Consider the following 21740-nt stretch of genomic DNA (forward strand, 5'->3'; position numbering starts at 1 on the left):
TAATATGAAAATATTATAAAAGTTATTACAGTGGAATTACATCTGAATGTCACTGGACTCCTGAATGTTAATTCTGTTGAGGAAAGCTAAGGAATCAAGGTGTGGTGGAAGGCAGCTTGCAGGACCTCTCAGAGCTGGTGAATGTGAAGGGGTTTGGCAGCTGTCGTGCATCTTCTGTGGCCACATACTTCTGTTGCTGCTGGGAGAATGAGTTAAATCCCTGTTCAGAAACTGCCTTTTTGAGGACTTGGCCACAGGGAAGGACTCAGCAGCCATTCATGTGTTGTCAGTGTTAGCTGGGTGTGAGTACAGTCCGAGATGTGGGTCCAGGACCCCCTCTCCTCTGCAGGGGCAGTGTCTGTATGGTGCAGGAGCAGCCATGAAAGGCCTGCAGCCTACTTTTTGGACCTCCCTTAGCTCATTGCATGAAGGATTCATTATGTGTGCAGGTGTCTGCTGTAGCAGTTGTCACAGATTTGTAACGTGGGGCTCCTGCATGATGCTGGATGTCAAGGGGTGGTTTTGATTCCTAGCACAATTTGCACATGCTTAATGTTCACTGAAAACTTGAGTTGTGTAAGCTCGGGAGTGTGGCTGTAAACGTTTTGGGAAATTGTGTAGTGGATGTATGATACTAAGTGAGGTGAAATGGTAAGGGATTGCTTATCACTAAATAGAAGGAGTCCCTAGTTTTCTAAGGTTTAAATTTTCTAAATTCAGTCTTCCAGGAGGTCGTTACTTATATTTAAAAATGTCCTAATGTATCTTCAAACCACTGAGGAGTTGGACATTGAGACTACAACTTTCTTAATCCAGTTTTCTGTTGCCTTAGCACAGAGGTGGAGTTTATATATGCTGTTGTTGCCAGCCTCCCTTAATTCCAAGAAGACCTTTAAAATGACAAGCAATTACGTTTGAAGTTTGGATCTCATGATGTAAATACAGATATGTAGTAAAATATTCTAGGGTGTGGTAGTACTTAATTGTTAATGATTGAGACTTGGGGCATTTCCTGAATATTAATGCTGGATATGGATGCTGATTACCCGAGGTGAAATTATTACCCAGTTACTTACTCTCTCCCCCTCTCCCTTTTTATCAGTTGCTAATGCAGAAATGATAAGTGCATAGTGAGTGAGCTCAGACAAATATTGGAAGTATTCTCTGAGGCACAATGCTCAAGACAGAAGACTTTCGCTACCTTCATACCTTGTGGATTGCATAATTATCATATAGTGTGAAAATGGTTATTTTAATTTTTTTCCCTGTAGTGATTTAACAAATAGTTACACAACTCAGACTCGTTGTCCACTGGGATTTTTTCCATCAGAATTCCTTGGTAAAATTCAGCATCATCATAGGCTGCTAGTTTCATGAATGATGACGCTGATTGAGAATTCCCTCTAATTGTGTAAGTGCAACTTGCTGCTAAGAGTAAACTGATATGATGCCACACCTTGGATCTACTTGAGTACTTAATCTGCTTCTAGAGAAAGGGTGAGGATTGGCTAGTGAGTGCAATGGTTTATAAAAAACCTACTCATAAAAACGTTTATGACTAGGTTTACATGATTTACGTTTTTGCAGAAATGCAGCTTTCCTTTGTCTACACCTACTCCTAGTAACCAAGTAAGACACCTGACTCACACACTTCATAGATGTGTATGGAACATGCAGCATATGTGGTTGGTTGGTCTAAACTCCTGAAAAGTCTTGCTTAATTCCTGCATGAAAGAATGTGAGGAGGTGCCAGTGGATGTCGTTACGCTGTAGGTAGATGGAAGTTATCTGATTTCCAGGTAGTAGATTCATAGGGCATTTCTGCATGTTGTTTGCATGTGTTGGAGATACAGGCTTGTAGCTTGTGGGAATAAACCTGGATTCTTTCTGCTCAACATTTTGCGGAGAAAGATTTTGTAATTCCATATGTTAAATAGTTCGGAGGAAAGCCTTGTCTTGCTGTGTGTTAGTGATTACTAAAGTGGGGTACGTTCTTCCCTTCCTCCTCCCAGTAACTGGGCAGGTATCTGGAAGTTGCATGGCACAGGCTGCCGGGGCTGGGGGTGCAGCCGAGCTCCAGCAGGACTCTTGACAACGCTGGGGACATTCAGTAAATTCCTATTGGATGCTCCGAACGGTCAGTTGCAAAAAAGTACAAGCTGAACACAAATGTCTTGGCTCTTTATTGAGACAGGTTGTTCTAATTTTTTATTATTATTTTTAAGGCAGGAGGGAGAGAGGAGGTGTGCTTTATTTTTGTATCGTGCTCTCACTCTCTCCCTTTCCACCCCACCTTATGTTTTACCCCTTGGCTAATAAGTAGCTTCTCACATTTAAATGAAGGAATGTTTCGTGTAGTCTGTTTTATATAGCTGAATAATAATAATGTATTTTAGAATTTTGAAGATACTGATGATTCAAATTCTTTTTAATGTTTTTAATCAATTCTGTGGTACTAAGCACACAGTGGCATCTTGGTCTGCTGAAATTTCTAGGAAGAGAATTTCTAAGAATCCATGCCATGGTATGTTAGACCAATGGTTTGTGTAGTTCAGTGTCATGTGTCAGAAATGGCACTTGTGGAGGATTAGGGAAAAAGCATAAGAGAAAGATTTGCAATGATTCCTCTTCAGGTTTCTTGCCAGGTTCTGCCACTGGCACTTCAAGAAGCAAGATTCATAACAAGTTTTGAAGTTAGGTCACATTCAGCATGTCATCTTCTGTATCTTGAAAAGATTGATGCTTAATCTGAAACCTCTTTTATTTGAAGTTTCTTGTTTTCTGTTTTTGATTTTATTGGCCATTAATAGAATGCAAATCTTGCACATTAGTTGTGCTGCCTGGTTAATAACCTCCACATTAGCTGGGACACTGCTGAGGTCAGTCAGGTTCAGATAGAGCCAAGGTGTCTCCAGCTTCTCAGTGCTTCCCCTAGATTTTTTTTGCAGCTGAGGTAACAGCTGGTTGGATCAATAATTGTGCCTAAGCAATATTGTTTAAGTAATTTGCAATGTTATAATTTACAGCAGTATATGCATTCTCTTGAGATTTTCTTCAGCTGTGTATAAGTTCCTTATTTAAACAATATTATTAATGTTTAAAAGACCATATGTTGTTAAGGTAATTGGACAATTACAACAGAGTACTGTATGCTCTAAGTGATGTACTAAGTATCAGTAAATTAGTTCTCATACAATATTGGTCTAACATTCTCATTTATTATATACTGTTGGTATGAATTGTATCTTTCACTTTTCTGGTACCATTTAGAAATGTCAGGTCAGGGCCAGGACATGATAATTGTGCCATTGTCATAGTTTGACTTAAATTACAGCAGTATAACTTCCCTTTTATCAAGGGAAATGATAATAAATGTGCTTATCCAGGTATAATTAATTGGCAGTTTTAAGCTCAGTAAAAGGTCATTCTGCTTACTGGTTGAGTCTAAATATATGTAGATGTTGAGTACAGTAAAGTGAAAGTTTCTTCACTGCATCCATTGTGACTTACAGACTTCTCTGGAGCTGTTTGGAACTTTTCCAGTTAATTTGTGCTGCATCAGAGAAGATGCCAATTCAGATCCAGTTTGCCCAAAACATCAGTGAACCTTCCTGGTTCTAAATGGAACCTTCCAAGTTAAATGAACCCTCCTGGTACTGAAGATGTGGTTCCCTGGAAATCCAGGATCATGGTAGCTTGTGGCCTGTGAATAACATTCTTTACTTCCAGAAATAGCATTTCCTAAGCAGATTAAAAAAAACCCCCACACATACATGTGTTTTACCTGAAATGTGTGGAGGTTTAATATTGATATTTTAAATGGGAGAGACTTTCATTTTGGCGGTGTTCATTTACAACAACCTATTAGTTAATCTGAGCAGTTGTTCAGGTCTTCTCTTTTTATACCTCGTATGTTCAGGTTAGGTTTGCACAAACAGGAACTTAGTAGACAATAAATGGTGTTGTGGATGCGCTGCAGCTACGTGTGCTGTATTTGAATATAAATAACTCCACCAGAGCAAAGACTCAGGCTCTCAACGTTTGTTGGGAAGTAATCTGCATAAGGGGAAACTTGTGTGGAAAAAAAACTACTCTGCCAACTTTAAAAAAAAAAAAAATTGCTTAGAAAGTACTGTCTTGTAAGATTCAGCTGGCACAGAAAGAGATTTTGTCAGTCACATGAGACAAGAAGCTGAGAAGAGTTTTTTCTTATCCACCCATCTGTTTAGGGCTGACTTAGGAGGAGTTCAGGAGTCCGTCCTAACGGGATGCCTAAAAACCGTAGCTGCATGCTGTACTTACTTAGCTTTTTGTAACTAAAAATAGCTTGCTGTGACACAGCTGAGGAACTGTAAAATTGAATTGAGAAAGTATTGTTCTCTTACTACACAGTTTAAGTGAATGGGCATAATGGGAAACATAATATTTAGGTAAGGAAAATGTGTATTGTGTTGTCAGATTCGTTTCCACAGCTCGTCTGTACTGAAGGGTAAGGTTGTTGTTTTGTTTTTTTTTTTTTCCAATTTTGTTAAATGTATGGGATTTATTTACTAAAATGTTTTATCACTTAACTTGTAGTACAGTTTTATGTAGAGTGACTTAACCCAGACCAAAATTATTTCAGAAGTAGCAGCACAGAAACTTATGCTTCTTTCAATAAATTGACTCCCAACCTTTCTATAAATAGAGCCCTAGATGGCTAGGAATAAATTACAGATGTTTGACGTCTTTTAGTTGATGGTGTCTTCTAATGTCAGGCCAGCAAGAAGAACAGTTAGATGGAACCTGTTGCCTGAAACAATATTCCCTAGTGCTGGCTGAAGAATTTCACTAAGACATTTAATGTGATGATGACTATATCTGTGCTTGGAAGGAAGTGAGGATATTTTTGTTGTTGTTGCCTGGTAATATTTGTTTATTTCCAAATATTTTTCTTATATCATCTTCCCTTCTGGTAGTGCAAAACTTTTAATAATTGGAAAAGAAATTTTTTTAAAAGTGAATATTTCATATAATATGAAATATAATACTAGAAATCAGTGTGCTACTTCAAAGGCTGCTGTTGCCTCATACATGTTGAACTCTGGACCATACGTCTTGCTAACGTGCTTTCAGAAAAACCTTTGTATTACTGTTAGGAACTTTTTTATATTTTATTCTTGCTCACTTTTGAACATCACCTTCCACTCTAGGAAGAAAGGACAATAGAATCTTACGAAATCCATGTAGAAGATCAATTTCTGTTTGGCTTTTTTAATTGATTTTATGTTGGGGGGGTTGGATGTCTCATAGGGTGAGTAGTCTTCCCCAAGCAGTTGTTCTGCCCATGGTGCTGGCAGCACTTCTCTCCTGTCTCTTCCCAGTTGGGAAGGCAGGACTGAGGAGGAACAGTTAAAACCAGTTGAGTGTTGCTTTAACCTGTTTGACTACACTGTTTGTACAGGTGGTTGCAAACAGAGGTGGTTACAGTGGTAACATGGAGTATCAAGCTCTGCCATACTTTTCCTCTTCTGCCTAGCTGGCATGGGCAAAGTGGTGATCAGAGTTCGGATTTGTTACCAGTGTGGTGCAGCCTCTGAGACTGGGTTTGGTGCCAAGTAGCTTTTGGAGAATTTCTTTATGCATTAATTTGACTCTTTGCAGTTTTGCCTCTTTCCAGTACTGTCTTCAAAACTCAGTGTGGTTGACCTCTTTTGCTTGGAAACTTGATTGCAGTTAAAACAATTTCAGTGTTCTTGGACTGTTAAGAGAGTACCTTGGTGTGTGTCGAGGTATCTTTGTAATTACATTGAAACTTTACTAACTATATGAGGACTATGCTATTAACTACAGTTTTAATTCCATTTTGATGAGTATAAAGTTTTATCTGGCTGTACTTAGAAACTACCTTTCTTAAGATCATAATTTCTTTAGTTGTTTTGTTACTCTTTTTACTTTATGAGTGTCTAAAACAGAGAAAACTTCTGCAGAATGTAGGACTGCTGGTTCAAAAATGCTGGCAATCGCACAAGGAAGGTGAAATCGAAACTTCCTCCTGTAATTTTACAGTGTCAGGAGGCATAGGTATTGTTTCTAAAAATAAGATATTTTTAAAATCTGATTTCTGATATTTTTAACTTATCCTTTTGTGTCAGGAAAGTCTGTGCTTCCTTGACTTATTTAAGACTAATAATCGCAAAAGTTTCCCATGAACGTGCAGGACACGTGAATACTTCAGTTATTCAATTAACAGAAGCAAACTGTACCTATTTCTTTTATGTTGAGGGCAGCCTTAACTTGATATGAATGACCCTTTGATATAACCTAGCAACTGTTATTGTACCTCAGAGCTTTAGGGTTGGAACATGCTGATCTGGAGGGTAACATTTTGTCTTCCTCTCCAGGAAAGCATTACTCCAGTGAGGTTTCAGGAGGCGTTAGAACAGCTTTGGTATTGTGGTTAGTTTGCAGAGGGCTGAATGTCACCCGGAGAAGTGGGGGGACCTTTCATAACAAAAAGCAGGTGTTGGTTTAGACCAACAAGCTTTTTGCTGCTGAATTTTTTTTTTCTTCTTTTAGAATGATGCTAGGACTTGTGCAAGATTTTCCCTGCTGAGTTCCCTGTTGCGAATCTTGTTCAGTCCCCACAACAGTGTTGCATCATTGTAGCTGGTCTGAGCATTTCGCAGCTATGGTAAGCAACGCAGCCCATGTCTTGTGCAACCTCGAGTTTTGGCACAGCCTCGTCCCCCTAAAAACATAGTATTAACATCAGTGATACGGGAGATGCAGTATGAATAGCAGTGCGGTCAGGTGACTTGGAACTCTGTATGCAGGAGTTCTCATTTTGTGATACAAATGCTCTTTTAATGGAAGTAACTCATACTAAATTTTGTTTGCTTTAATTCTCGTTGTCTGTATAATATAGTTGCATTTCACTACACAGAAATGATCGAGAAGTTGTGTGACTCTGGCATTAACAAACCTGTCCTTTATAAACATGAGATTGGGTGTTCTCTGTGAAGCTTCATGTGAGCTGCAAGAATAAACCTCAGTATTTAGGGATAATGGAGCTGTATGTTTTGTTTCTAGTGAATATTGGTAGGCTTGCTTTGCTGAAGATTACCTGCTCATTGGCACTTGTGCTGGATGTAAGGGAAGATCATTTAACAATGATTGGGACTTTGGAAAAAATATTTTAAGACCATCCTGAATTAAGGAAGAAACTGCTTTGAATTCCAGTTTGGAACAAAATCCAACTGTTTGTGTTTGAATCTAGAATAACAGAGCCCCGATTAACCAATATATTGTTGGGAGCTCTGAGGACACAGTGAAGTTCACATGATGAAATACATCTCTTATTTTGAAGATGGGAAAATGTGCTAAAAGCATTGGTCGTATTAATCTGAAATAAAGATGACCTTAGCTGGGAGCTGTGTGTGATGCTGAGGAATTTGCTCAGAGAACAGTAATGCTGTGTAGTTTTTTTTGGTGATGTGGTGTGTGGTGTTTTTTTTGTTTTGGTTTGTGTTTTGGCTTCTGCAATATAGGAGCCTGATTTGATGTTTTGACCTCCAGAATGTTTTCTGGAGAGAAGCTTGCTATTGTTGTGCTTATTCTGAATTGGTTTTTGGAGACTTAGTTGATTTACCTCCATTCCCTTATCTACAAGAATAATAAGCTTGTGCTCTCGTGCACTACTGTGGTGATAGATACACACAAGTGAAGCAGAAGTACTAGAAGACAAAGATAAACTCATTTATCACACAAAAATAATAATTAAAAAAGTCTATTGTGATAACTTTAAAAGCTGTTGAAGTTAGAAATTGTCAGAATTATTACTAAAATGTTAACAGTAGTAGCACTACAAAATGTGTTGATGTACCACACTAGACACACTGTTTTAGTAAGCTGAGAATTCTGGCAAAAATTGGAGACTTTGCAGTGACACAGATTCAAAGCATTCTCTTTTTGAATTGTATTTAGGGGAATTTTAAATTCCCCTAGTAGTGTTTCATTTTCTGTAAATTACATCTGACAAGTAGTAGCATATAATGGCCTTGCTGAAGATACCTCAGAAAACATACTCCACACAAAAGCTATTTATTCTTGTGTTCTCTTTGCTGCATGCTCACCAGCAGGTAAACAAACAAGCAAACAAACAAAAAACCACAAGAAGAAAGGAAAAAAAGCAAACATCAACCTAAACACACATTTGTTCTCAGTCATTCTTGTTGACAAATCAAAGAGTAAAATAGCTGTGTTAATTTTAGGTTCTATTAGGAACAGTCAGAGCAAAAATTATACTGCACCAAATTTTGCGTGGTAGCAGTCAGAGAGGGAATAAATTTTAGTCTAAAGGTCTGAGACAGCGTTAGAATCAAGGCAGACCTAGAAGCAGTGGTCTTCCACATGGCCTTTGTTTTCCCTGCTCTTGAAAAGAAGTTTTGAGTCTCCTTAGTTTACACTGCAGGAAAACTAGAACAGGTTATTGAGCTGCTTTAGTTTTATATCATATGGTGTGTGCTTATGTGATACAATGGGGAGGAAAGACAAATAAGAATTAGCTTAAATTTTATTCCAAGTGAGGAAAAAGTTTGGAATTGTTGAAATGTTTGGTAGAAGAGGTTGGTTTCCCAGTTAGCCATACATTTCCCTTCCCTGTTTGACTGGCTGGAGATTTGGTACTGAGCAGACAGAAAGTGTAACATTACCTGTGGTATGGGGGGAGAGCTGGTCCCTGGGTACAGGGTTCATTTAATTGACTTTGACTTCTTCTCCATTGTTTGTTTCAGAGCAGATATTACTTGATACTATCTTAGAAGCTGTTAAAATTCACTGTACATTTGGGACAATAGGGCTATATAACCAGAATTTTTCTGGAGCTTTTCCGACTGACGAGCACAGGGATAAAACTAGATGACTCTTGTGTGTTACTATTTAGTGAGACTGATTTGATCTCCTGTAAAATGTCTGTAAAGGATTTTTCAAATTGTTCCACTCTCTTCCTTTTTTTTAGAACTTTTTTTCTAAAACTTGGTAACAATTTTTGGAGCAATATTTAGATAAAACAAGATCCAGAATTTTCTAGTGAGTGGTTTAGAGATCAAGTAGGTCACCTCTGATTTACAGAGGCTGTTTGAGGCAGAAAGTTGTAGGGCGGTGGTTAGTTGGTTTGTTTTTAACACTGACTCTTGTTTGTTTTCAACAATGACTGTATAAAATAGTTTAAAGAAATAATACTTTTACTGAAAAACATCTGAATTTGCCACATGTTATACATGTATGAAAGAGGCATGTGTACAGCTTTGAATATCCAAAATAATTGGTATTACAGAGGAGTTACTGAACTATTCAGCCAGTTACAGCTGAAACTGTTACACTGGTGCCTGGAGAGGGAAGCTTGCATTTGAAAGGCTGTAGTGCTAATGTTTTCAGACTGCATCTAGTTGCATTTTACTTGAGAAGTGTAACTAGTAGTTAAGTTTTTGGTCTTTTCTTTGTAAAACTGTTATCCCCTTGTTTCAGAGCACACTGTGACAGGCGTAGGTGACATATGGCCATAACCCAGAGCTGTCAGAGAAAAAGAAGGGCAAACTAAAGATACATGGACATCATGCACTTGAGAACTTGGGCTGTGTTTTATCTTCAAACTGTGGAATAACTTGCATCTCTGAGTTTACAAAAGCAGAGCTGTGTCCAACTTATGGTAAATTTTGCTTCCAAAGGTTTTGTAACTTAATTGTTTAGTGGAAAAATGCTATTTTTTTCTTCACATAACATAGGCCATGTAGTATTCTTAAAGATTCTGTGCATTCTGGCCCCCATCCATCACAGTACTTAAACCATGAGTAGCCCTATTAAAGTTGATAGAATTACTCATGTGCTTAAAATTAAACATGTGCTTAAGTGCTTTGATGGATTAGAGCCAAAGTTGTCAGCACCTTGCTTTGTTATGTGCTGTGTTACACCTGCCTCTCTGGGCACTAGCCTAGATCTTTAAGGGACAGGTTTTCAGATTTGCCCATTCCAATATTTAGTTACTCCGTTCTAAAAAAACAGTTTACGTGCACAGTTGTAGTAAATTCGTACACTATTGGGAAGTATAAATAGCTACAAGTCTCGAAATATTTAAATTTCACAAGATTTTTTTGGGGGGGTATTGAAGAGAGAATGTTGTGCTGATTGCTTACGTGAAAAGGACATCTGTAACATTTTTCACAAAACTAGCTTTCTGTGGAAATGCAGATTTTAATAATGGTGATTTCCATGATACACTTCTAGATATAACAGCACGCTGTTGAGAATGGCTGTGAACTTGAACTACCCAAAGCTAAGACCAGCAGGGGCTGTTACAGTTTCTGCTGATAGTGCCAAGTTTGTAAGCATTTAGGCAGTTCTTCAAGGCTTATAACTGGAGTTGCATGTACCTGACAGCTCTTTATCCTTGCATGTAACTGGAAATCCTCCTTGATGCAGACTTTGTCAATGGTAAAAATTCCAGATGTACATCTGTAAAGAAAATAGTGGACTCGGTGAAAGTAGTCGTAACACAGCGTGTAAGAAATGTGTGATGAACAAAACACTTAACATTCATATCTCACTGCAATGCAAAGTCAGCTTTCAGTGACAGCTGCATAGTTTAATACACAGTTCCTGTGTTCCTTTCCAAGTTGTCCCTCCTGGTTTTTAGGTGCTGAAAGCCTACATTCACTGCCCTAGCTGCTTTTCTCTCCAGACTGTCATTCTGAGCATAGGGACTATTGGTACTAAATCTTCCAGCATTTGGAAAAGTAAAGCTTTGGGTTATTGAGAATTTAATTGAATTTTTAAAAAAAAGGTAATGGGAAAGACAGCAAAATATGTTAGGTAATTGTTTTTTGAGTGAAGCAAAAGCAAACTTTTCAGGAAAATGGTGCAGGTCATTTCACAGTGAAGGGAGAAAGCTTTATTTCATTCCTTGATTAATATTTGGAACTGAGTTTGAAATTAATGGTTGAATATTCCATGAGCCAATATATATTCTGAATTTTCTGTGCTGATGCACAGATGTAGTTTGAGTTTCTTTATCAATTGGTAGCAAACAGCTCTTTGCAGGTGCCTGTAGCTTTTACTGATCAGACGACTCAATAGCACTTTGTATTTACCCTGATCAGATGTAGCTGTAAGAATTTCTGTGATCAGATTGCATCAGAAGTGTTTCAGGTGTTAATGGAGATCGTAATCACTTAAAAAATCAAGAGATTTTTTCAGGACTGGCCATCTTCCACCTGTCTCTGTACTGCCTTCCCTGCCACACTGCAACCTGCTTGGGCTGGTCTGTGTTTGTACTTATTTGGCATCTAGTGTTCCAGCCATTTTTGGTTTAGGGCTTCTTTCCATTTACTATTGGCACTTAGCCATCTGTGTACTTTTTTAGTTTTAAGTAATAGTGAGGTCATTGGCCGTTATGGGAACTATTCCTTTCATTCTTTTACACGAGCCCCTGAAGAGCTCTGGGATGTGATTGCCCTCCTTGGAAAGCCTTGTACCCAGTCCTGGTTGAAGAAATTACTAGAATACAAACATTTACAAAACTGTGTCAGAGCAAGTGAAACTCACAGGACTCTCACCAGATTGATGGCTCAAAGTTCAGAGAAAAGTGCTTTGAAAGTGCCTGAAAACTAAGGCAAGAACATGGCCCCCCAGTAATGCTGCAATTACCTGCCTGCGTTTTAAGAAGTGTCTGCAGTGTGGAGTGATGAACAGCACAGTAAATGCCCCAGCTGTGACAGAAGGTGCTCTTAATCCCTGTGCACTGCAATGTCTGGTCTGTATGTACTTGCACCACAGTATTTTTTTCCAGACATGAAGAGACTGATAGACCCAGTTGGGTCGCTCAGGAGCCCCTCATAGGTTGCATCTGCCTTGAAGGATGGCTGCTTAAGCAGACAGCTCAAAACAGCAGAGAGTATGTCCTGAGAGGTGTTGTGTGTTGTATTGCAGTGCTAGTGCACAGCTGGACATAAATGTTTCAGAAACGTGGTGGCCAGTGTGCATGTTTCCTTTTCTTCTGTGTTAATAGTGACCATATTCACAGTCCTAAAATAAATAAATAAGAATGTCTTTTTGCTTCCTGATGGCAGTTTGAAATGATCTCAAAATAGTGAATTGTATGAGGCAAGATGAATCTGCAATTTTAACATGAATCCTCCTGTTCCTGCTGGTTCTGGGAGGTGTCCTTCTGTACTAGGAAAGAATCACTCTGTCCTCTAAAGACTCTAGCCTTGTTAATTATTGTATCAAGTATCCAGAGAGAATACTAAACTTTTTAAGGCCCTTTTTATTGTAATGTGCTTAATTACTTGCACTTGCAGAAAGAAAAACTGGTGTATCATCCTCTGTATGCATGAAGAGCTAAGGACCAAGTTTTCAATTTACAGAGGTGTTTAATTGCAGGGTATGAATTAAAGGGCCTTTGTCAGGCTTGTACATCACAGAGCTCTTTGTGAACACTTTATTTTAATTCCTTACGTAAACTATTGCTAGTTAATTAGCTGAGGTAGATGGAGCAGCATAAGCAGAAGTATACTTCTTAATATCAGGTCTGTGATGGTCTCTTTGTGCCACTTACAGGTATAAAGGGACTTTAAACCAGTTAAACTGGTTTCAGGTAGGAATTTGCAAAGCTGAAGGGGAGCTCCAAGGTGGCTTAGAGACAGAATAGCATCTCTGTGCCACGTCCAGCTGGGCAGAGGGTATGATGGGGTGCCCAAGCATGGGCTGTTCCTGCCTGCTGGGGCGGCCCATGGGACAGAGCCCTTGGGTGTGTGTCCAGCCACCCTTCTGGCTCCTTGAACTCCAAGGAGCCAAACCTGCCCACAACCAGTCCTCGCATCAGGTGGCAATGGAGGCACAATGAAGGTGCCTTTAACCTTTATACTTGGGACATCACAGTGAGCACAGGTAAAATAACCCTAAAAATTTAATTAATTAGGTTTATATTTAGGGATGTCTTTTTTAGAATTTTACATTAATTTCATTATGTCACTGTTCCCTAAGATAAGAAGCAAGTCACAGCCCTAGGCCCTAACACTCCTGTGTAAATAATGGTTTAAAACAACATCATCTCTGCTTTCAGAGCTGTGATGAGGTTTTTAGCAGTGCTTCAGTAATTTATATCTCTTGCACTGAACCTACAGAATGATTGTGTTGCTCTGCAAATAGAAGACACCTCTTTGCGCCTGTATTTCTTACCATAAGTTCATCCACTTGTGGCCACATAGTAAGATGTGCATGTTACTCATGGAGGTAAATATTGTAATGTATTAAAACAAGCAATGGTAAAGCAGTTTAATATTAGAAAAACAACTAAAAAGGGAAGCCTTGTACGTATTGTCAATTCTACATATTGCATCACAGATTCAGAGAATGTTAGGGGTTGGAAGGGACCTCAAAAGATCGTCTAGTCCGACCCGCCTGCCAGAGCAGGATCACCCAGAGTACATCACCCAGGAACACGGCCAGGCGGGCCTTGGAAGGCTCCAGAGCTGGCGACTCCACCACCCCCCGGGCAGCCTGTTCAGAGCTCTGTCACTCTCATCGGAAAGAAGTTCTTCCTTATCTTCAGGCTGAACCTCTTGTTCACCAGCTTGGGGCCATTGCCCCTCGTCCTGCCACCAGCCTCCACTGAGAAGAGCCTGGCCCCATCTTCCTGACACCCACCTTTTAGATATTTATAAGCATTAATAAGATCCTCCCTCAGCCTCCTCCAAGCTAAAGATCCCCAGCTCCCTGAGCCTTTCCTCATATGACATGTGTTCCAGGCCCTTGATCATTTTAGTAGTCCTGTGCTGGACCCTCTCCAAAAGTTTTTTGTCCTTCTTGAACTGAGGAGCCCATCTGTTATGAAAGTGATTATGCTTCAGGGGATACTTGAGCTAAGTTCTCTCAAGTCATTTAGACCATGATTAGATCTCTGCAACATAATTTCTAACTGTAACTTTAAATAAAACTATATAATGACGAAATTTATCAACCTGTTTTGTTGTTGTTTTGTTTTGTTTTCCAAAAGGTGTTATTTACAGAGAAAGTGAGGAGTCTGTCCCCACAGCTGTTCTTTTCCTATGATTATTATTTCTTCTCACATTTAATCACCTTTGATAGCTAGATGGTACAATTTGTTGTTACCCAGGATTTTGAAGAATTAAAACCAAGAATCTTTAAAGTAAAGCAGATTTTGGAAGGAAAAGGAGAGGTGTAAGAGGAAGAGCATGGCATTAGGGAGAGAGGTTTTTGCATCCAGCAGTAGCAAGGGTTTGTTGCTTTCAGAGAGATGCACAATGCATATGTGGTCAGCAGTACCAGCACGGCGTTGACGGCACAGGGTGATTTAGATTACATTTTGTCAGCCAACTGTGCTTTTGGGTAATTTTTTTTCACCAAGGTGGACTGGGTATTAATGGAGTTAGAGAATCTCTTCCAGTTTTGCTCAGGTGAGGACCCCAGTCAATCCCATTTCCTCTCGGAGGCTGTACAGAGTCACTGCTGTGCGGCCGGTGTGTGGCAGCTCCTACCCCGTGGTACTGGGTCTGCTCCTCTGTTTTGTCCTTGAACAGTAGAAAGTAGAAGTTCTCTTTGAAGTTGGCAGAATTGCTGAGGTATCTCTGTGGTGTGATACAAATGAGGGGTTTGATTTGCAAACGACACTTGGTGTGTTTTGCTATTGCGTTTTAGCAGTTCTGTCTGTAAAACTGGTACTTTGCCATAGGGCTTAGATGAATTATTTCAGCTCCATTCAATATTCAAGGCACCTATTTTCCCTTATTTTCAAAAGCCTGTAACTTGGCCCTCTGTCTTGTTTGTCATTCTAGCTGTATGTTTTGAGATAATTGCCATGTTATTCTGTTAGGAATAAGCCAAGCTGGGAAACTGAATTTGTCTGTTGTTGAATTGTACAAGTACCACAGAAGTTTTGTAATGTGGGTTGGTAGCAAAATCTAAATTGAATTTCCTTGCTTGTGGTCTTGCGTCTGAAGATCTTGACTGCACTGCTCTGTTCTTAGGAGGTGGATTGACAGGTTAGTGCTGCTGGTGTTTTTGTTAACTTCCATAAAGTGCAATAAACAAATCTAATGCGGATTTTATGGCATGTTTACAAAATCCATCAGCATGTTTCACTGCATCAAAGACACCGTATTTAGATGAACAGCTATGTTTAAAGGCCATGTGCTTGTGAAGTGCATGACTGCCTGTCAAAGAACTGAACTGGGTTTTGAAATGTAATTAGTGCATTAACTTTTCATTTGCTTTCCATGTGTAATTGCAACGGGCTTTTGGAGGTGAGCAGAAAGGGGACACCCGTGGCTCATTCCCTGGGCATTCACATTTGTTGGTAATACCCAAGAGCAAACCAAGACACACCTGTGTTGAAACACAACAATGTCATGTTCTTCTCTGAAAAGCCAGAGGCACATGAGTTGTTTTGCAAGATTTTTATTTTGGCTCTTATACTTGCAAATTGATTCACTTAACTGGCAGTGCTTTGCACTGGCAAGGGAGGCTTTCTGCTAGGAAGAGGTGTTATGTCAGCAAGGTGAATAGTGAGCAAAGTTGGACAGTGCTTCAGAAATAAAGGTAATTTATGCCTTATACTGATCACTGAAGGGGATAGAAGCCAGGCTGTTCACTACCTTGTAAAGAAGACAAAGGCTGATGCTCTGTATTAACATTATGTGATTACATTTTAATATGCCCTATTAATATGATCTCTCTTTATATATATATACTCTCAAGGCCTGTACATTTTAGGATACAAATTTAAAGAGAGTCTTTCTGCTTTCTAATTATTTGCAACAGCATCCTGAGCAGTACAAAACATTTGGAACATAACTAAAAAAGAACATTTTAACATGGTTTGGGGGGATTGTTATAGAATACAAAGCCAGCCATGTTAAGTAGGTGCCCTTGTGTTGCATGGTGTACTCTGCCCACGTCGTTACGTACCCTCCAGGAGTCAGACAGGCTGGCTTGTGGTCAAATAATGTACACACACTGTTAAATTGCAAACCGTTCTGTGGCAGTATTTGTTATGCTAAGGCTGCACATAAGAAATCATGTGTTAAAAGACGGATTGAGAGAGAAAAATTACATTTTTCAAAACTGAAAGCGAGCATTTATATCAGCAATATTCAGAGAACATTCCAATGATTTGTATTCACATTGTAAGTATTTATGGTTCAGGGTATGCTCCTTTTTTAGGCCGTGTTCACAGGGGGATTAACTGGCAATTGTAGTTTACCCTCATTAAAGTATTTTTCCTGTTGCATATTATTTGGTCAAAGTGTTTTTACTTTCACTGAAGTGATGCATCCCACAGCATTAAATTAACCTCTTAACAGTGTTCTTTGTGACACGTTTAATGTTTGGCTCCTGCATTGAAAGTGTGGAGGTTCTTGTATAATGAGAGGATCTGGGGGAGGTTTGGGGAGGGTTTTCTCATTAACTTAGATAACTTGATATATGTTAAAATGATAGTGCTAGATTCTTTCTTTCTTTTTTTTTTTTTTTTTGACCATTCAGTACAGCACTGAATTTTTTTACTTTTCTACTTGTGAGATGTTTATACTGGGTGAGCTGAATTCCTGGACCTCTGTGATGTTCTTTTTAAACTTTAACTATTTTTTCCAAGTAATGGTTATTAATTTTATCTAGAAGATAGACCAGAAATTAATATTAAAATTAGATTAGTTTGCTTTCTGATAATCTGTTTGGTAATATGCTCGTTGTATAAGATTTGGTCAAGTCTGAGGAAAAATGTTGTCATTGTAATAGTAAAGCTTAGCTACAGGTGAAGTTCTTTACTAAATACTAATTAGGTTTGTTTTCAAGGAATATTTGATTTTTCTGGCTTTTTATGTCTTTTTAATTTCATTGAATATTACTTGTCATCTGTTTTCTAGTACCTAAAATACACTTCATTAGTTTTCCTGAAAGCTATGTGCAGCTTTGCTTTGGCCCATTTAAATACTGAAAACAGCAGGATTTGAGATTTTTCTTATAATCCTCAACTAATAGAGTTTAATGCTTTGTTTGGCCTACCCTACACAGCCTAAGCAAAAGTTTTAAACAAGATTAAAAATATGACCTTATTAACCTATGGCATCTAAAGATACAGAACAGGCCTGCAGAGGCATTGCTTGTTCGTTAGCCACGATAGCATGGTGCCATTCCCAATCGACTCACTCTGTTCCAGAGGGAAACATTTTGGGAGCCCAGCTTTTTTCTAGTTTTGGCTGTTGTGCTAGCTCCTGGGAATAAGAAAGAAAAAAAGCGAGAACTTATTTCTAAGTTGAATATTCTGTCTTCGTGATTGAGGAAAGTAAAGTTCAATTACTTTTTGAAATTCGAGGTGCGGCTTGGCTGGGATTTCTCAAAAACTCTGGCAGAGCAAAGGGACAGCAGAGGTGGGGGCTTAGCTTTTGTTTGTTGCACTTTTAGTCCCTGAATAAAATGAGTTTCACCTTTGGTTTTTTTTAAACAGAAGTTACAGTTGTAAGCAAGCTGCTGGACGAGTGATTGATGAACGTGTTGGGTTCCAGAAGAATAAAGTATCTCATTGTCATGGAAAATTTATGCTTAGTAAACATTACAAAACACAAAATGACATGATACATTCATTGCTGTGTAATAAGATTCCTTGTTTACTGGACATGCTATAGGGCCATGGCAACAAAACCAGAAATAGGAACTATGAGTATTCTTGTTGTAAAGACGATGATGGTTATCAAGCAGTTTGTTAATTGCTGGAGTTTTACATCACTCCATTATCACTTTGCAGTGCTGCTAGGAGCATGAGGATCAGTGGTGTGAATGTGAATGTTTGACCAAAACCTATAATAGAAATACTGTGGTTTATTGTATAATGTGGAAGAGTCAGTTAAACGTGCACTTAGCTGGTGCTTTGAGACAGTTATTTGCAAGTGTTCCAAGGGAGAGAATATAACTACAGTTTGCTTTTTAAAAATAAATAAATAAATCAGATTACTTTTTCTAAACCTCTATCTTTCTAATGATGTTCCAAAACAAACTGAAATGACTGAATACTATTTCTTTACTTAATCCTTTAAAAATAGTGGTATCTTGCTTAACTTCCAGCATATCAGTTGCCCTTTTGATCACAACAGGGTGGGTTCTGGATGCATGTTCATCAAGTTCAGGACCAAGCTGGAAATCGAAGGCAAAATCAAGGCAGACAAATTGCTTATTTTGTCATTGATAAACATTTCCTTCTTTCACACCATTATTTCCATGTTTTTAATAAAGAAGCTTTTTTCAAAATCAGAAAGTGGCCGATGTGTTTGTAACCATGTGCACTGACTGAAAGATACAGTTTTTGGGCACTTATGGTAAGACTTGGTTTGAGGAATTGAGAGTTTCTTAAGACCTATGGTGATAGAAGGCATTGGAGATAGGAAGGAAGAAGGTGAAAAGGCTTTCGGTTTTCCTCTTTTCCTGTCTTATTTATTTTCCTTAGTTCTGGTAGTCTTCAGGAATAAGGTGGTCTGTAGGTAGATCAAGAAATTTAGGGAAACCAAGAATTTACATCTGATTATTGATAATTTTCTTCCTCCATCAAGCTTTGCTGACCTTCCTTACCCTGCCCAAAAGCTTTGAGAATATATATAGTGGTCAGTGGTGAGAAGCTGATGTCTAGGGATCATCATGCTTCTCTGTACAGTAGAGTTCTGCTGATTCTGAGGTGTTCTCTACACAGCTAAGTCGTCCTGAACAAGGTGGTTTAATGCTGCTGTTTGCTTTCCATTTGTAAGAGCAGCACTTGCATTGCAGTCACGCTTTCACAACTGTAAAATGTAGAGTAAGAGCCTCCTTGTCTGTGTCTAACAGGCAGCGTGACATGCAGCTGGCAGGGTGGTGTTTTCCTTCACCCTATCTCTTACAAAAGTTGCATTAATCTTTCATTTGATAGCCAAATTTCCCCACCATTCTTGAACGCCTGCATCTGCCTTGTTATTTAAGCAGCATTTTTTTCCCCCCTGCTATTCTTCTGCATTCTTGATTGGTGAATGTGCTTTCAGTTTCACTTTGGTTGTCGGTTGTGGCTAATTATAGAAAGGAAAAAATGATAAAAAGAATTTGCAATATGAGTATTTAATTAACTCGGTACAATGAGGTTTTTCAAGCTGTGGTCTGTAAGCTGAAAGTGTGAACACTACCTTTTAAAGTGTAATAAAAAGAAAATATACTGTTGGTAGTTTAAAGTCTCTGGAATACTGTGCTGGAAAATGTTAGTTTTTAAAATAAAAATTTTAAAATAGCTGGTATAAATATTTAGATAATGAAAATGTTCTGTAAAAACAGTTTAATGAAGAGTATAAGGTCACTTAAACAATTTAGCTAGGTTTTTTAGTAATTACATGGCTAACATGGTTTACTTCAAAGGAGTAATTTTACACTGTATGTAGCAAGAAATTAATGTAAAAATTTTGTCATAGTGCATTACAATTAAGTTACAGTTTATAGACTCAATATTAGTGATACCTTTAGTATGCTAATTCCTGATTATACCAAATATTTGATCATGCATTTTATTTGATTGTACTATTTAACAGTGAGAATAATTATAGTCAAATTTGACATAAAATACAGTATCAATAAAGTAGAGGCGGTGGTTTACACTCTCAGCTTGCTTGAGCCCGTTACACTTTTTCATTTGACTGCAGTTAATCCCAAAAGGCAGTGCTCATGTAGAGCATTCCAAGTGGTTTTGTAGCCTACTCTTCTGGCTGTAGTTAAAAGGTGATTTTACATGTATGTGTTAGTACTTTATTACTTGTTTTAGATTTTATATCCACACTGTTTGAATATCTCTGTCAGGTTGAGTTCTCTGCTCTAGTTTTTTCTACTATGACATCATTTTTGTGCTTTTTTTTTTTTTTTTTTTTTTTTTTTGTTTTTTTTTTTTTTTTTTTTTTTTTTTGTTCTTTGGTCTCTCTTTTTTTTTTTTCTGCTTTTAGTAACCTAAACTTTTCTTCCTCGATTTGTTTCCAGTTTATGCTTTTCTAAATAACTTCCACGTATGTCTAGTTTTTTATATGATTAAAATGTTTGATTTTGCAGAATGTCTTAGTCCTAGTCTAAGGCTGAAGTGAGTTTTTATTTAAGCACAATTTAATATTGATTTTTGGATATAAACAGATGTTTACTTTTTCAGTAGAAAAGTTAAGAGATATTTAATCAAGTCTGTGTACAGAAGTATTGTGTCTGAGAGCACTTTAGTCAATAGTGACTACAATTTTGATAGAACACTTTTCAAGTTCATGTTCTATTTCAAAAAGATACTCTGCTTTTATGGCTTATAAATTTAATCATGTGCTTTTTATTACAGAGAGAAGAAAATGAAAATTCAAGATATTAAAAACAATATTAAAGAAGCTATAGAGGTAAACTTATGAGCTATTGCTTTTATTTATTCAAAGCTAGCTCTTTAGACACTCTCCGCAATATTTTCTTTTTATTTCTTTGCAGACAATAGTGACAGCAATGGGCAATTTGGCACCTCCAGTTGAACTAGCCAACCCAGAGAACCAGTTTCGAATCGACTACATCTTAAATTTAGCTAACCAGATAGACTTTGATTTCCCACCGGTAAGTAAGTAATTTGCAAAAAAGCATGACTGCAGCCAGTGACTGTATTTCACTGCAGTGTAGTAAATATTTACAATAAACAGTGAGTTGCTCTTTGGGAATTACTCCTCTAGGTGTCTTTGGTCAGTGGTTATCAAATAAAGTGTATAGCAACATGGCTAGAGTATCGAAGCCAATTCTTTTTTGAACACAGAGACCCAAGTCTATTTTCTTGTGTTCTGTTGAAATAATCAGCTTCAGGGTTAAGATGGACAGTGTTGGCAGTAAAGTTTGGATGTTGTTGGCAATTGCCCTGTCCAAAAGAGGTGGATGATTAGCTAGCATTAAGTGACACTGTGTTTTCCCCTTTGGAAGAATATAGTAGTTTTCTTGCTGATTCAGGCATGTTCTCTGACAGCTGTGTCAGCCAGACTTTCTGCAAAGGCTCCACACACTGTCCTTGTCCCAGCCCTCTCAGTCCTAGTTAATCATTCAAAATTCCAGCAGTAAATGCAGAAAGTATAATTATTTGGTTGGTGGTCTAACTTTGTGCCCACTCACTGTGATCAATTTCTACTGTATCTCAACTAGGCTAGTAGCAGAATCCCATGGAAGTTGAGTTTGCAAACACTGAACTCTTAAGCACCAAGAAGATATTTTTAATAACTACCATGAAATACCTTACACTTGCAATAATACAGGAGCGTTTCAAAGCTTGTATTCTGTCTCTGCACTGTTCCAGAGGGCTGAGGGTAAGAATTACAATGATGTATCAAAATCATGATCCATTTGCACCAGAATTTTCTATCCAATGGTAGTCAGTCCCAGATGCTTGAAAGGAAAGTACAGGTGCAAACAATAGTAAGATGTGGGGTGGTTTGCACCACAGCAAGGTTTTCGTAACACTGATTTGTAAACATTATTGAACAAGCTCGTCTGTGAACCCAATGACAGCTCCTTTTTGTAACTATTGCCTCTTCTGGGAATTTCTCTGCTTTGATCAGCCTTTATTAAAAGGAAAAAAAGTCCAAACTAAAAACACATACTTTGTGTACAAGGCAGAAGTTGCCAGTTGCAGTTAATTGGAAATAGTGGCATTGTAATCTTCAAATGCAGTAATTTTCAAAGTTCAGCAG

At 38.2% G+C, this 21740-nt stretch overlaps 1 protein-coding gene across 1 annotated transcript in view; it reads left to right on the forward strand.

Annotated features, from left to right (window-relative positions):
• The window catches only part of GNAS (GNAS complex locus), a 93149-nt gene that overhangs the window by 18045 nt on the left and 53364 nt on the right, over positions 1-21740 (forward strand). Inside the window, exons 3-5 of the mRNA XM_008946770.1 lie at positions 4473-4475; positions 20366-20420; positions 20506-20625. Of these exons, the coding sequence (XP_008945018.1) occupies positions 4473-4475; positions 20366-20420; positions 20506-20625 (178 nt within the window). The remainder of the gene's footprint in view (positions 1-4472; positions 4476-20365; positions 20421-20505; positions 20626-21740) is intronic.

This window comes from Merops nubicus, unplaced genomic scaffold (genome assembly GCF_000691845.1).
Source record: "Merops nubicus isolate BGI_N331 unplaced genomic scaffold, ASM69184v1 scaffold11140, whole genome shotgun sequence".
Taxonomy (NCBI): domain Eukaryota; kingdom Metazoa; phylum Chordata; class Aves; order Coraciiformes; family Meropidae; genus Merops; species Merops nubicus.